The following is a 17,171-nucleotide window of genomic DNA, read 5'->3' on the forward strand; positions in this document are numbered from 1 at the left end:
CATGGAGTGAGGGGCCACAGCTCAGCGCATGGTTTCCAACCACCCCCACCTGGAAGTATTTATGTAGGCCTCCTAGTGCAGGAACTGGCTGGTCACCCACCACTAGGGGCACCGCATACTTGTTCCAGAAAGTACTAAAGACCGGCATGACAGCCAGGATGAGCTCAGCTACGGCACCCCCCTATTTTCCTGAAAACACAGTATGGTGAAGGTGGTGTAGATGTAGACGGATGGGTTGGAGGACCTCAGGACAGCACGGTGTAGAACACGACATCTACGACTCTGACACACTGCAAGATAAGTAAGGCTGGGTAGACGTTCTTGCTGGCACTGCCATGGGTTCAAGCTCTGGGCCACCTCAGAATTGTTCAGAAAATACCAGAGAAGCAGAAGACACCATCATATATATATATATATAGATTCTCATCAAACTTTAATCAAGGTGTGAGCGAGCGGAACAATCTGATCCGTTCTCAGAAGAGGGTACATGATATGTCAGGTATACAGGCAGCCCTTACCAAAGTATCAGTGAGCATAGACATCGGCATTCAACCCAAACATGGCTTGTTAGTACAACGGTAATACTGTACACAGAGACCGGGACAGAGAGGAACCCCCAACCTATGAGGAGGTTCCTCATGTTATGGGGGTGCTCGGAGGACAACTAAAATAAAATGAGAGAATTGAACTCTGAGGTCATTTTGTAGAATTCCGAAGTCATGTTCAGCGGGATCTCCATGTCTTGGCTATGACCTAGCAGTCCGTTTTTGGCCCCTGGATTGCTCGTGCGGGATTTGATCACTGCACCGCCTTCTTCTCGCAGATGTAGCGGTAAGCGCGGGTACAATGCTCGTCATTCCAGTCACCATTGTAATTGAACTGAGCGCAGTCCTCTCCGCCACCAAGACCGTGACCGAAAAACTCATCCGGCTGGCCGGGGGCCCATTTCCTGCAAAGACACAAGACGGAGGTATACAAGATGAGTGCAACATACAGGAGGTCCCTAGTGGAAGAAAAACAGTGTGAGTTATTGGAGACTGAGAGTTCAACAACCCTTGGAATAACTTCATCCACTAAGAGTCCCACAACCCTTGGAATGGCATCAACCCCTAAGAGTCCCACAACCCTTCGAATGGCCTCATCCCATAAGAGTTTCAAAACCCCTGGCATACCTTCTTCCCAAAAGAGTTCCACAACCATTAGCATGGCCTCATCCCATAAGAGTTCCACAAACCCTTGGACTGGCCTTGTCCCCTAAGAGTTCCACAACCCTTAGAATGGCCTCATCCCCGAAGAGTTCCACAACCACTGAAATGGCCTTGTCCCCTAAAAGTTCTACAACACTTGGAATGCCCTTGTCCCCGAAGAGTTCCACAACCACTGAAATGGCCTTGTCCATTAAAAGTTCTACAACCCTTGGAATGACCTTGTCCCAGAAGAGTTCCACAACCACTGAAATGGCCTTGTCCCCTAAAAGTTCTACAACCCTTGGAATGGCCTTGTCCCCTAAGAGTTCCACAACCATTGGAATGGCCTTGTCCTCGAAGAGTTCCACAACCACTGAAATGGCCTTGTCCCCTAAAAGGTCTACAACCCTTGGAATAGCCTTGTCCCCGAAGAGTTCCACAACCCTTGGAATGGCCTTGTTCTCGAAGAGTTCCACAACCACTGAAAGGGCCTCATCCCCTAAAAGTCCCACAGCCCACAGAATGGTCTATCCCCCAAACCTTGGAATGGCCTTATCCCCGAAGAGTTCCACAACCACTGAAATGGCCTTGTGCATTAAAAGTTCTACAACCCTTGGAATAGCCTTGTCCCCGAAGAGTTCCACAACCACTGAAATGGCCTCGTCCCCTAAAAGTCCCACAGCCCACAGAATGGTCTATCCCCCAAACCTTGGAATGGCCTTGTCCCCGAAGAGTTCCACAACCACTGAAAGGGCCTTGCCCCCTAAAAGTTCTACAACCCTTGGAATGACCTTGTTCCCGAAGAGTTCCACAACCCCTGAAATGGCCTTGTCCCCTAAAAGTTCTACAACCCTTGGAATGGCCTTGTCCCCGAAGAGTTCCACAACCACTGAAATGGCCTTGTCCCCTAAGTTCTACAACCCTTGGAATAGCCTTGTGCCCGAAGAGTTCCACAACCCTTGGAATGGCCTTGTCCTCGAAGAGTTCCACAACCACTGAAATGGCCTTGTCCCCTAAAAGTCCCACAGCCCACAGAATGGTCTATCCCCCAAACCTTGGAATGGCCTCATCCCCTAAGTTTCACAACCCTTGGCATGTCTTCTTCCCCTAATTTCAACCACACACGGTTGAAATTTGCGACGGAAAACATCCAATCGGATTATGTTGTCGGAAAATCCGATCCTGTGTGGGCTCTATCGGACATTTTCCGTCGGAATTTCGGATGGAAAAAGTTTGAGAGCAGGATCTAAAATTTTCGGACAACAGAATCCGATCAGACTTTTTCCGATCGTGTGTAGAGAATTCCGATGCACAAAGTGCCACGCATGTTCAGAAAAAATTTGGAGATGAAAGCTATTGGCTACTGGCCTCTACGTAGTCCTGTCGTACGATGTTTACGTCACCTCATTCCGAACGATTTTATTTTCTGACAACTTTGTCCAACCGTGTGTATGCAACACAAGTTTCGGCCAAAATCCGTAGGAAAAAAATCAGATGGATTTTGTGGTCGGAATGTCCAACCATGTGCATGGGGCATATGAGTTCCACAACTATTGGCATAGCCTCATTCCCTAAAAGTTTCGGCCTCATCCCCTAAGAGTTCCTCAACCCACAGAATGGCCTCATCCCCTAAGTTTCACAACTGTTGGCATGGCCTTGTCTCCTAAGTATCCCACAACCCTGGACATGGCCTTGTCCCCTAAGAGTTCCACAACCCTTGAAATGGCCTTGTCCCCTAAAAGTCCCACAACCCACAGAATGGTCTATCCCCTAAGAGTCCCAAAACCCTTGGAATGGCCTCGTCCCCTAAGAGGACCACAACCCTTGGAATGGCCTCATCCCCTAGAAGCCCTATGACCCTTGGAATGGCCTCATTCCCTGAGCGTCCAACAACCCTGGACATGGTCTCACTCCCTAGGAGTTCCACAACCCTTAGAATGGCCTCATCCTCTAAGTGTCCCACAACACTTCGAATGGCCTCATCCAATTTTTGTAACCTTTAAATTAGGAATGTGGGCGGTAGAGACTGTAAAGCACATGGAACTTTCAGGTGACAGAAAAATGTTGGGTAATTCAGAAAGGACATTACTTTGGTGTGGAGGAAAATGGGGTACCATCCACCCATTTCCAATCCCCGTCAATTTCACTCAGCCCAATCCAGACCCGTATCTTCATGGCAAACTTTGTCAGGAAAACCTAAAGAACACATAATGAAGAGAAGTAATAGTTACAATGAAGAGAAGGGGGAAGCTTGGTCCCATATCAGTGGTGGGAACTATCAAGTGGTCATGTGGGTACGCTTTCTGATCCTGATGGGAATGTATTACTGCCCAAACTTTCTTATCTCCCTCACTTTGCAGAGGTGCCAAAGCTAAAGCTGTGAAGGCCTGACACAGCCATTGTTGTGTCACATAGCATAAGGAGACGTATAGAGCATGTGCTGATCCGAGAGATCTGAATGTTTCAGTAGTCTTGATCACCACAAGGGCTTGTCTTAAGGACACATTCAAACCACCACATGTGTTTATCTTCAGGACCCATCCCGATTCCCGACCCATTGCTTTATCTCAAGGACCCATCCCGACCACCTCTGTAACTTATTTACATGACCCATCCAGACCACCTCTGTAACTTATTTAGAGGACCCATCCCGACCACCTCTGTAACTTATTTACAGGACCCATCCAGACCACCTCTGTAACTTATTTACATGACCCATCCAGACCACCTCTGTAACTTATTTACAGGACCCATCCAGACCACCTCAAGGACTCATCCAGAATGACACATAGGCATAGCTCAAGGACTCATCCAGATCACCACATGGGTATCTCCAGGACCCATCCAGACCACCTCAGGGACTCATCCAGACCCCCTCAGGGACTCATCCAGACCTCTACATGGGCGTATCTCCAGGACCTATTAAGACTTTCACATGAGCTTATCTCAAGGACCCATCTAGACTACCTCAAGGACTCATCCAGACCACCACATGGGCATATCGCCAGGATTAAGCCAGACCACCACATGGTATCTTCAGGACCTATCCAGACCTTCACACAGTCTTTTCTAAATGACCCACCCGGAACACCTCAAGGACTTATCTGCAAGCCCCATCCAGACCACCTCAAGGAGAGCTGAGGCTGTGTGCAGGAACTGGTCTTCTCTAGCACTGAATCCACCCTCTGAGTTTCTTTATATTGTCTTTCCAAATTGTCCACTACTTCTTCTCACAATGCCGGTCACTCAATTCAAATTTTTGGCTTTGCTTCAAGTCCTGACACTCTCTCTTTTCCCCATTCTGCCCCATACCTCTCCTGCTTAGACTCACATATATGCCACCAAGAGAACTGCTCCTGCACACAGCCTCAGTCTCCCAGGTGGCACCAACTCACCCACATACAGTCTCAGCCTCCTATGTGGCACCAGCTCACCTGCATAGCCTCAGCCTCCTACCTGGCACCAGCTCATCCGCACACAGCCTCAGAATCTCATGTGGCACCAGCTCACCCGCACACAGCCTCAGCCTCCTATGTGGCACTGATCACCTGCACACAGCCTCAGCCTCCTATGTGGCACCCATCACCCTATGTGGCACCGCTCACCCGCACACAGCCTCAGCCTCCTATGTGGCACTGATCACCAGCACACAGCCTCAGCCTCCTATGTGGCACCCATCACCCTATGTGGCACCGCTCACCCGCACACAGCCTCAGCCTCCTATGTGGCACTGATCACCAGCACACAGCCTCAGCCTCCTATGTGGCACTGATCACCTGCACACAGCCTCAGCCTCCTATGTGGCACTGATCACCTGCACACAGCCTCAGCCTCCTATGTGGCACCCATCACCCTATGTGGCACCGCTCACCCGCACACAGCCTCAGCCTCCTATGTGGCACTGATCACCAGCACACAGCCTCAGCCTCCTATGTGGCACCCATCACCTGCACACAGCCTCAGCCTCCTATGTGGCACCCATCACCCTATGTGGCACCGCTCACCCGCACACAGCCTCAGCCTCCTATGTGGCACCGCTCATCCGCACACAACCTCAGAATCTGTCATTTTATCTCCACCTTAACGCGCACTTACCTGCTCCTCCTGGGTGTTGACGACGGTCAGTCTGGCCTTTCTCCTCTGGCACATCTTTTGGGCCTCCGTCCAGGATTTAGCCAGATTGGAGAAATAGTAGCAACTCCCTCGGAACTCGGTCCAATCGTCAGGACAGGCGCCATCATAGGTCTCTAGGAGGAGGAGGAGGAGATCCCGGCCGTTACCGAGGAATTCAGAGTGAGACCCCCTTCCCAGAGACACGCAAAGGGGTAGACCGCTTTTACTTCCGTTTAGTGGGTGGTAAAAATCCCTTTTTTTCTCATTTTCCATGCACATGATTGGGTATTCTCTACAAAAGTGAACTTAGTCTACTCCTTTGGTAAACCGACCTCATTGTAGGGTGGAGCAGTGATGTCATCAAGTTCTAACCACTCCCCCATCATCCAATGTGCTTTTGTCTGTGTACCCATTGGAGAGAAATGGGAAATACCCCAATAACACTTGACAGAGGCTCCGCCCATTCCCCTAATGCCCCGTACACAGCTGAACTGTCGACCGTCAAGAACACGGGGGAGGTACAACACCACGACGAGCCGAGAAAATGAAGGTCAATGCTTCGGAGCATGCGTAGAAATTTTGCGCGTTTGGAATTGGTACAGACGAATCGGAATTTCCGATTGGGAACTTTTTCCGACCCGAAAAATTGAGAACCTGCTTTCAATCTTTCGCTGTCGGGAATTCGGCCAGCAAAAGTCCGATGGAGCGTTACACACGGTCGCATTTTCTCACCAAAAGCGCTCATTCGGATTTTTTGCTGGCCGAATTTCCGATTGTGTGTACGTGGCTTAAAACTAAATAAAAGATTTGTCTGGAATTGGGCTGATAATGATACAATGTCTGCCGTGATTGGATACACATATTTTCTTCCAGCTGGTTGGTTGTGTTCTGCACTCACCATTTTCTGGTGGAAGTCGGGGTGTCCCCCTCCTGAATGCCGATATCGGGGGTCCATCTACAGACACAGAAACAGAGGGAAGTCCTTATACTTCTCACCAGTGAACTGCCACCACTCCCCTCCACAGAGGACTGCCACCACTCCCCTCCACAGAGGACTGCCACCACTCCCCTCCACAGAGAACTGCCACCACTCCCCTCCCCAGAGAACTGCCACCACTCCCCTCCACAGAGAACTGCCACCACTCCCCTCCACAGAGAACTGCCACCACTCCCCTCCCCGGAGAACTGCCACCACTCCCCTCCACAGAGAACTGCCACCACTCCCATCCCCAGAGAACTGCCACCACTCCCCTCCACAGAGAACTGCCACCACTCCCCTCCCCAGAGAACTGCCACCACTCCCCTCCACAGAGAACTGCCACCACTCCCCTCCCCGGAGAACTGCCACCACTCCCCTCCACAGAGAACTGCCACCACTCCCCTCCCCAGAGAACTGCCACCACTCCCCTCCACAGAGAACTGCCACCACTCCCCTCCCCGGAGAACTGCCACCACTCCCCTCCACAGAGAACTGCCACCACTCCCATCCCCAGAGAACTGCCACCACTCCCCTCCCCAGAGAACTGCCACCACTCCCCTCCACAGAGAACTGCCACCACTCCCCTCCACAGAGAACTGCCACCACTCCCCTCCACAGAGAACTGCCACCACTCCCATCCCCGGAGAACTGCCACCACTCCCCTCCACAGAGAACTGCCACCACTCCCCTCCACAGAGAACTGCCACCACTCCCATCCCCGGAGAACTGCCACCACTCCCCTCCACAGAGAACTGCCACCACTCCCATCCCCGGAGAACTGCCACCACTCCCCTCCACAGAGAACTGCCACCACTCCCCTCCACAGAGAACTGCTACCACTCCCCTCCACAGAGAACTGCTACCACTCCCCTCCACAGGGAACTGCCACCACTCCCCTCCACAGAGGACTGCCACCACTTCCCTCCCCAGAGAACTGCCACCACTCCACTCCACAGAGAACTGCCACCACTCCCCTCCACAGAGAACTGCCACCACTCCCCTCCACAGAGAACTGCTACCAATCCCCTCCACAGAGAACTGCCACCACTCCCCTCCACAGAGAACTGCCACCACTTCCCTCCCCAGAGAACTGCCACCACTCCACTCCACAGAGAACTGCCACCACTCCCCTCCACAGAGAGCTGCCACCACTCCCCTCCACAGAGAACTGCCACCACTCCCCTCCACAGAGAGCTGCCACCACTCCCCTCCACAGAGAACTGCCACCACTCCCCTCCACAGAGAGATGCCACCACTCCCCTCCACAGAGAACTGCCACCACTCCCCTCCCCAGAGAACTGCTACCAATCCCCTCCACAGAGAACTGCCACCACTCCCCTCCACAGAGAACTGCCACCACTTCCCTCCCCAGAGAACTGCCACCACTCCACTCCACAGAGAACTGCCACCACTCCCCTCCACAGAGAGCTGCCACCACTCCCATCCCCAGAGAACTGCCACCACTCCCCTCCACAGAGAACTGCCACCACTCCCCTCCACAGAGAACTGCCACCACTCCCCTCCACAGAGAACTGCCACCACTCCCCTCCACAGAGAGCTGCCACCACTCCCCTCCACAGAGAACTGCCACCACTCCCCTCCACAGAGAGATGCCACCACTCCCCTCCACAGAGAACTGCCACCACTCCCCTCCACAGAGAACTGCCACCACTCCCCTCCACAGAGAACTGCCACCACTCCCCTCCACAGAGAACTACCACCACTCCCCTCCACAGCGAACTGCCACCACTCCCCTCCACAGCGAACTGCCACCACTCCCCTCCACAGAGAGCTGCCACCACTCCCCTCCACAGAGAACTGCCACCACTCCCCTCCACAGAGAACTGCCACCACTCCCCTCCACAGCGAACTGCCACCACTCCCCTCCACAGCGAACTGCCACCACTCCCCTCCACAGAGAGCTGCCACCACTCCCCTCCACAGAGAGCTGCCACCACTCCCCTCCACAGAGAGCTGCCACCACTCCCCCTCCACAGAAAACTGCCACCACTCCCCTCCACAGAGAACTGCCACCACTCCCCTCCCCAGAGAGCTGCCACCACTCCCCTCCCCAGAGAACTGCCACCACTCCCTTCCACATTGAACTGCCACCACTCCCCTCCACAGAGAACTGCCACCACTCCCCTCCCCAGAGAACTGCCACCACTCCCCTCCACAGAGAACTGCCACCACTCCCCTCCCCGGAGAACTGCCACCACTCCCCTCCACAGAGAACTGCCACCACTCCCATCCCCAGAGAACTGCCACCACTCCCCTCCACAGAGAACTGCCACCACTCCCCTCCCCAGAGAACTGCCACCACTCCCCTCCACAGAGAACTGCCACCACTCCCCTCCCCGGAGAACTGCCACCACTCCCCTCCACAGAGAACTGCAACCACTCCCCTCCCCAGAGAACTGCCACCACTCCCCTCCACAGAGAACTGCCACCACTCCCCTCCCCGGAGAACTGCCACCACTCCCCTCCACAGAGAACTGCCACCACTCCCATCCCCAGAGAACTGCCACCACTCCCCTCCCCAGAGAACTGCCACCACTCCCCTCCACAGAGAACTGCCACCACTCCCCTCCACAGAGAACTGCCACCACTCCCCTCCACAGAGAACTGCCACCACTCCCATCCCCGGAGAACTGCCACCACTCCCCTCCACAGAGAACTGCCACCACTCCCCTCCACAGAGAACTGCCACCACTCCCATCCCCGGAGAACTGCCACCACTCCCCTCCACAGAGAACTGCCACCACTCCCATCCCCGGAGAACTGCCACCACTCCCCTCCACAGAGAACTGCCACCACTCCCCTCCACAGAGAACTGCCACCACTCCCCTCCACAGAGAACTGCTACCACTCCCCTCCACAGGGAACTGCCACCACTCCCCTCCACAGAGGACTGCCACCACTTCCCTCCCCAGAGAACTACCACCACTCCACTCCACAGAGAACTGCCACCACTCCCCTCCACAGAGAACTGCCACCACTCCCCTCCCCAGAGAACTGCTACCAATCCCCTCCACAGAGAACTGCCACCACTCCCCTCCACAGAGAACTGCCACCACTTCCCTCCCCAGAGAACTGCCACCACTCCACTCCACAGAGAACTGCCACCACTCCCCTCCACAGAGAGCTGCCACCACTCCCCTCCACAGAGAACTGCCACCACTCCCCTCCACAGAGAGCTGCCACCACTCCCCTCCACAGAGAACTGCCACCACTCCCCTCCACAGAGAACTGCCACCACTCCCCTCCACAGAGAGATGCCACCACTCCCCTCCACAGAGAACTGCCACCACTCCCCTCCACAGAGAACTGCCACCACTCCCCTCCCCAGAGAACTGCTACCAATCCCCTCCACAGAGAACTGCCACCACTCCCCTCCACAGAGAACTGCCACCACTTCCCTCCCCAGAGAACTGCCACCACTCCACTCCACAGAGAACTGCCACCACTCCCCTCCACAGAGAGCTGCCACCACTCCCCTCCACAGAGAACTGCCACCACTCCCCTCCACAGAGAGCTGCCACCACTCCCCTCCACAGAGAACTGCCACCACTCCCCTCCACAGAGAACTGCCACCACTCCCCTCCACAGAGAACTGCCACCACTCCCCTCCACAGAGAACTGCCACCACTCCCCTCCACAGAGAACTGCCACCACTCCCCTCCACAGAGAACTACCACCACTCCCCTCCACAGCGAACTGCCACCACTCCCCTCCACAGCGAACTGCCACCACTCCCCTCCACAGAGAGCTGCCACCACTCCCCTCCACAGAGAACTGCCACCACTCCCCTCCACAGAGAACTGCCACCACTCCCCTCCACAGCGAACTGCCACCACTCCCCTCCACAGCGAACTGCCACCACTCCCCTCCACAGCGAACTGCCACCACTCCCCTCCACAGAGAGCTGCCACCACTCCCCTCCACAGAGAGCTGCCACCACTCCCCTCCACAGAGAGCTGCCACCACTCCCCCTCCACAGAAAACTGCCACCACTCCCCTCCACAGAGAACTGCCACCACTCCCCTCCCCAGAGAGCTGCCACCACTCCCCTCCCCAGAGAACTGCCACCACTCCCCTCCACATTGAACTGCCACCACTCCCCTCCACAGAGAACTGCCACCACTCCCCTCCCCAGAGAACTGCCACCACTCCCCTCCCCAGAGAACTGCCACCACTCCCCTCCACAGAGAACTGCCACCACTCCCTTCCACATTGAACTGCCACCACTCCCCTCCACAGAGAACTGCCACCACTCCCCTCCCCAGAGAACTGCCACCACTCCCCTCCCCAGAGAACTGCCACCACTCCCCTCCCCAGAGGACTGCCACCACTCCCCTCCCCAGAGGACTGCCACCACTCCCCTCCCCAGAGGACTGCCACCACTCCCCTCCCCAGAGGACGGCCCCAACTCCACTCACCAGAGGATGGTCACCACTCCCTTGGCCAGAGGACGGCCACCATTTACCTCCCCAGAGAACGGTCCCCAATCTCCTTTCCAGAGAACAGCTCTCACTCCCCTCACCAGAGAACAGTCACCACCCCCCTCACCAGAAGGTGCCCCTCACACCCCTCATTATAGAAAGGCCCTCACACCCCTCGCCTCACCAGAGCACGGCAACCACTCCCCTCACCAGAAGATGGTCACCATTTCCCTTGGCAGAGGACACCCTCACTATCCCCTCCCTAGAGGATGGCCCTCACTCCCCTCACCAAAGGACTGCCCTCGCACCCCTCGCCAGAGGGCGGTTCACACACCCCTCCCCAGTGGATGACCCACACTCCCCTCCTCAGTGGATGACCCACACACCCCTCCCCAGTGGATGACCCACACACCCCTCCCCAGTGGACGGCCCACACTCCCCTCCCCAGTGGATGACCCACACTCCCCTCCCCAGTGGATGACCCACACTCCCCTCCCCAGTGGATGACCCACACTCCCCTCCCCAGTGGATGACCCACACTCCCCTCCTCAGTGGATGACCCACACACCCCTCCCCAGTGGATGACCCACACACCCCTCCCCAGTGGATGACCCACACTCCCCTCCTCAGTGGATGACCCACACTCCCCTCCCCAGTGGATGACCCACACTCCCCTCCCCAGTGGATGACCCACACTCCCCTCCTCAGTGGATGACCCACACTCCCCTCCTCAGTGGATGACCCACACTCCCCTCCTCAGTGGATGACCCACACTCCCCTCCTCAGTGGATGACCCACACTCCCCTCCCCAGTGGATGACCCACACACCCCTCCCCAGTGGATGACCCACACACCCCTCCCCAGTGGATGACCCACACACCCCTCCCCAGTGGATGACCCACACTCCCCTCCCTAGTGGATGACCCACACACCCCTCCCCAGTGGATGTTACCCACACACCACTCCCCAGTGGATGTTACCCACACACCCCTCCCCAGTGGACAGCCCTCACTCCCCTAACCAGAGAATGGTCACCACACCCCTCACCAGAGGACAGCCCTCACTGCCCTCCCCAGAGGACGTTTCTCTCCTCATAGTAGTAGAACAGTATCAGTATTTGTATTCTGTCCCCAGGTGGCAATGCGACTCACCTTTCCCAGTTTCTTGTCCTTCGCTGTAGTCACCATCCGGGGAGGAGGCTTCATTTCCCCGAGAACCTGTAATAGAGAGAAATTGCAGATCAAGCACAGTAAATGTACACACATGTCCAATCCCAGTCCAGGAAGTAGATAGTGACTCAGAGTGATGCCTGAACAAAATGGTGTCGTCATGGAGAGAAAAGCAGAAGAAGGCATCGTCAGGCTAAGTCCTGTGATCTCTATGAAAGGTAATACATACCTGGAAGGGGGACACTGGCACATTGCTCAGCAGGCATGGACTTAAAGCTGAAGTTTATTCTGATTATTTTTGTCCTTCCCTGGTTCCTCCCCACCTTTCCCCTATTATACTGGATATGGGGTGCCACCCGTCCCCTATTATACTGGATATGGGGTGCCACCCGTCCCCTATTATACTGGATATGGGGTGTCACCCGTCCCCTATTATACTGGATATGGGGTGCCACCCGTCCCCTATTATACTGGATATGGGGTGCCACCCATTACATATTATACTGGATATGGGGTGCCACCCATTACGTATTATACTGGATATGGGGTGTCACCCGTCCCCTATTATACTGGATATGGGGTGCCACCCGTCCCCTATTATACTGGATATGGGGTGCCACCCGTCCCCTATTATACTGGATATGGGGTGTCACCCGTCCCCTATTATACTGGATATGGGGTGCCACCCGTCCCCTATTATACTGGATATGGGGTGCCACCCATCCCCTATTACACTGGATATGGGGTGTCATCCGTCCCCTATTATACTGGATATGGGGTGTCACCCGTCCCCTATTATACTGGATATGGGTGCCACCCGTCCCCTATTATACTGGATATGGGGTGCCACCCGTCCCCTATTATACTGGATATGGGGTGCCACCCGTCCCCTATTATACTGGATATGGGGTGTCACCCGTCCCCTATTATACTGGATATGGGGTGTCACCCGTCCCCTATTATACTGGATATGGGGTGCCACCCGTCCCCTATTATACTGGATATGGGGTGCCACCCGTCCCCTATTATACTGGATATGGGGTGCCACCTGTCCCCTATTATACTGGATATGGTGTGTCACCCGTCCCCTATTATAGTGGATATGGGGTGCCACCCGTCCCCTATTATACTCGATATGGGGTGCCACCTGTCCCCTATTATACTGGATATGGGGTGTCACCCGTCCCCTATTATACTGGATATGGGGTGCCACCTGTCCCCTATTATACTGGATATGGGGTGTCACCCGTCCCCTATTATACTGGATATGGGGTGTCACCCGTCCCCTATTATACTGGATATGGGGTGCCACCCGTCCCCTATTATACTGGACATGGGGTGCCACCTGTCCCCTATTATACTGGATATGGGGTGCCACCCGTCCCCTATTATACTGGATATGGGGTGCCACCTGTCCCCTATTATATTGGATATGGGGTGTCACCTGTCCTATATTATACTGGATATGGGGTGCCACCCGTCCCCTATTATACTGGATATGGGGTGCCACCCATCCCCTATTATACTGGATATGGGGTGCCACCTGTCCCTTATTATACTGGATATGGAGTGCCACCCGTCCCCTATTATACTGGATATGGGGTGCCACCTGTCCCCTATTACACTGGATATGGGGTGCCACCTGTTCCCTATTATACTGGATATGGGGTGTCACCCGTCCCCTATTATACTGGATATGGGGTGTCACCCGTCCCCTATTATACTGGATATGGGGTGCCACCCGTCCCCTATTATACTGGACATGGGGTGCCACCTGTCCCCTATTATACTGGATATGGGGTGCCACCCGTCCCCTATTATACTGGATATGGGGTGCCACCTGTCCCCTATTATATTGGATATGGGGTGTCACCTGTCCTATATTATACTGGATATGGGGTGCCACCCGTCCCCTATTATACTGGATATGGGGTGCCACCCATCCCCTATTATACTGGATATGGGGTGCCACCTGTCCCTTATTATACTGGATATGGGGTGCCACCCGTCCCCTATTATACTGGATATGGGGTGCCACCTGTCCCCTATTATACTGGATATGGGGTGCCACCTGTCCTCTATTATACTAAATATGGGGTGCCACCTGTCCCCTATTATACTGGATATGGGGTGCCACCTGTCCCCTATTATACTGGATATGGGGTGCCACCTGTCCTGAATTATACTGGATATGGGGTGCCACCTGTCCCCTATTATACTGGATATGGGGTGCCACCCATCACCTATTATACTGGATATGGGGTGCCACCTGTCCCCTATTATACTGGATATGGGGTGCCACCTGTCCCCTATTATACTGGATATGGGGTGCCACCTGTCCTGAATTATACTGGATATGGGGTGCCACCTGTCCCCTATTATACTGGATATGGGATGCCACCCGTCCCTTATTATACTGGATATGGGGTGCCACCTGTCCCCTATTATACTGGATATGGGGTGCCACCTGTCCCCTATTATACTGCATATGGGGTGCCATCCGTCCCCTATTATACTGGATATGGGGTGCCACCCATCCCCTATTATACTGGATATGGGGTGCCATCTGTCCCCTATTATACTGGATATGGGGTGCCACCTGTCCTGAATTATACTGGATATGGAGTGCCACCCGTCCCCTATTATACTGGATATGGGGTGCCACCCGTCCCTTATTATACTGGATATGGGGTGCCACCCATCCCCTATTATACTGGATATGGGGTGCCACCTGTCCCCTATTATACTGGATATGGGGTGCCACCTGTCCTCTATTATACTGGATATGGGGTGCCACCTGTCCCCTATTATACTGGATATGGGGTGCCACCTGTCCCCTATTATACTGGATATGGGGTGTCACCCGTCCCCTATTATACTGGATATGGGGTGCCACCTGTCCCCTATTATACTGGATATGGGGTGTCACCCGTCCCCTATTATACTGGATATGGGGTGCCACCTGTCCCCTATTATACTGGATATGGGGTGCCACCTGTCCCCTATTATACTGGATATGGGGTGCCACCTGTCCTCTATTATACCGGATATGGGGTGCCACCCGTCCCCTATTATACTGGATATGGGGTGCTACCCGTCCCCTATTATACTGGATATGGGGTGCCACCTCTCCCCTATTATACTGGATATGGGGTGGACCTGTCCTGAATTATACTGGATATGGGGTGCCACCTGTCCCCTATTATACTGGATATGGGGTGTCACCCGTCCCCTATTATACTGGATATGGGGTGTCACCCGTCCCCTATTATACTGGATATGGGTGCCACCCGTCCCCTATTATACTGGATATTGGGTGCCACCCGTCCCCTATTATACTGGATATGGGGTGTCACCCGTCCCCTATTATACTGGATATGGGGTGTCACCCGTCCCCTATTATACTGGATATGGGGTGCCACCCGTCCCCTATTATACTGGATATGGGGTGCCACCCGTCCCCTATTATACTGGATATGGGGTGCCACCTGTCCCCTATTATACTGGATATGGTGTGTCATCCGTCCCCTATTATACTGGATATGGGGTGCCACCCGTCCCCTATTATACTGGATATGGGGTGCCACCTGTCCCCTATTATACTGGATATGGGATGTCACCCGTCCCCTATTATACTGGATATGGGGTGTCACCCGTCCCCTATTATACTGGATATGGGGTGCCACCCGTCCCCTATTATACTGGACATGGGGTGCCACCTGTCCCCTATTATACTGGATATGGGGTGCCACCCGTCCCCTATTATACTGGATATGGGGTGCCACCTGTCCCCTATTATACTGGATATGGGGTGTCACCTGTCCTATATTATACTGGTTATGGGGTGCCACCCGTCCCCTATTATACTGGATATGGGGTGCCACCCATCCCCTATTATACTGGATATGGGGTGCCACCTGTCCCTTATTATACTGGATATGGGGTGCCACCCGTCCCCTATTATACTGGATATGGGGTGCCACCTGTCCCCTATTATACTGGATATGGGGTGCCACCTGTCCTCTATTATACTAAATATGGGGTGCCACCTGTCCCCTATTATACTGGATATGGGGTGCCACCTGTCCCCTATTATACTGGATATGGGGTGCCACCTGTCCTGAATTATACTGGATATGGGGTGCCACCTGTCCCCTATTATACTGGATATGGGGTGCCACCCATCCCCTATTATACTGGATATGGGGTGCCACCTGTCCCCTATTATACTGGATATGGGGTGCCACCTGTCCCCTATTATACTGGATATGGGGTGCCACCTGTCCTGAATTATACTGGATATGGGGTGCCACCTGTCCCCTATTATACTGGATATGGGATGCCACCCGTCCCTTATTATACTGGATATGGGGTGCCACCTGTCCCCTATTATACTGGATATGGGGTGCCACCTGTCCCCTATTATACTGCATATGGGGTGCCATCTGTCCCCTATTATACTGGATATGGGGTGCCACCCGTCCCCTATTATACTGGATATGGGGTGCCATCTGTCCCCTATTATACTGGATATGGGGTGCCACCTGTCCTCTATTATACCGGATATGGGGTGCCACCCGTCCCCTATTATACTGGATATGGGGTGCTACCCGTCCCCTATTATACTGGATATGGGGTGCCACCTCTCCCCTATTATACTGGATATGGGGTGGACCTGTCCTGAATTATACTGGATATGGGGTGCCACCTGTCCCCTATTATACTGGATATGGGGTGCCACCTGTCCTCAATTATACTGGATATGGGGTGCCACCTGTCCTCTATTATACTGGATATGGGGTGCCACCTGTCCTCTATTATACTGGATATGTGGTGCCACCTGTTCCCTATTATACTGGATATGGGGTGCCAGCTGTCCTCTATTATACTGGATATGCTGTGCCACCTGTCCCCTATTATACTGGATATAGGGTGCCACCTGTCCCCTATTATACTGGATGTGGGGTTCCACCTGTCCCCTATTATACTGGATATGGGGTGCCACCTGTCCCCTATTATACTGGATATGGGGTGCCACCTGTCCCCTATTATACTGGATATGGGGTGCCACCTGTCCCCTATTGTACTGGATATGGGGTGCCACCTGTCCCCTATTGTACTGGATATGGAGTGCCACCCATGACGTATTATACTGGATATGGGGTGCCACCCATGACGTATTATACTGGATATGGGGTGCCACCAGTCCTGAATAATACTGGATATGGGGTGTCACCCATCCCCTATTGTACTGGATATGGGGTGCCACCCGTCCCCTATT

At 54.2% G+C, this 17,171-nt stretch overlaps 1 protein-coding gene across 1 annotated transcript in view; it reads right to left on the minus strand.

The window, feature by feature from the left end:
- Positions 1–416: 416 nt before the first annotated feature.
- The window catches only part of LOC143959405 (asialoglycoprotein receptor 1-like), a 42,479-nt gene continuing 25,724 nt past the window's right edge, over positions 417–17,171 (minus strand). Inside the window, exons 4-8 of the mRNA XM_077468045.1 lie at positions 11,873–11,938; positions 6,199–6,255; positions 5,283–5,434; positions 3,277–3,383; positions 417–949 (exon numbers count right to left, since the gene is read on the minus strand). Coding sequence (XP_077324171.1) covers positions 799–949; positions 3,277–3,383; positions 5,283–5,434; positions 6,199–6,255; positions 11,873–11,938 — 533 coding nt within the window. The 3' untranslated portion in view covers positions 417–798. The remainder of the gene's footprint in view (positions 950–3,276; positions 3,384–5,282; positions 5,435–6,198; positions 6,256–11,872; positions 11,939–17,171) is intronic.

This window comes from Lithobates pipiens, unplaced genomic scaffold, assembly GCF_037356315.1.
Source record: "Lithobates pipiens isolate NorthernLeopardFrog02 unplaced genomic scaffold, aLitPip1_a1.2 Scaffold_73, whole genome shotgun sequence".
In the NCBI taxonomy this organism is placed as follows: domain Eukaryota; kingdom Metazoa; phylum Chordata; class Amphibia; order Anura; family Ranidae; genus Lithobates; species Lithobates pipiens.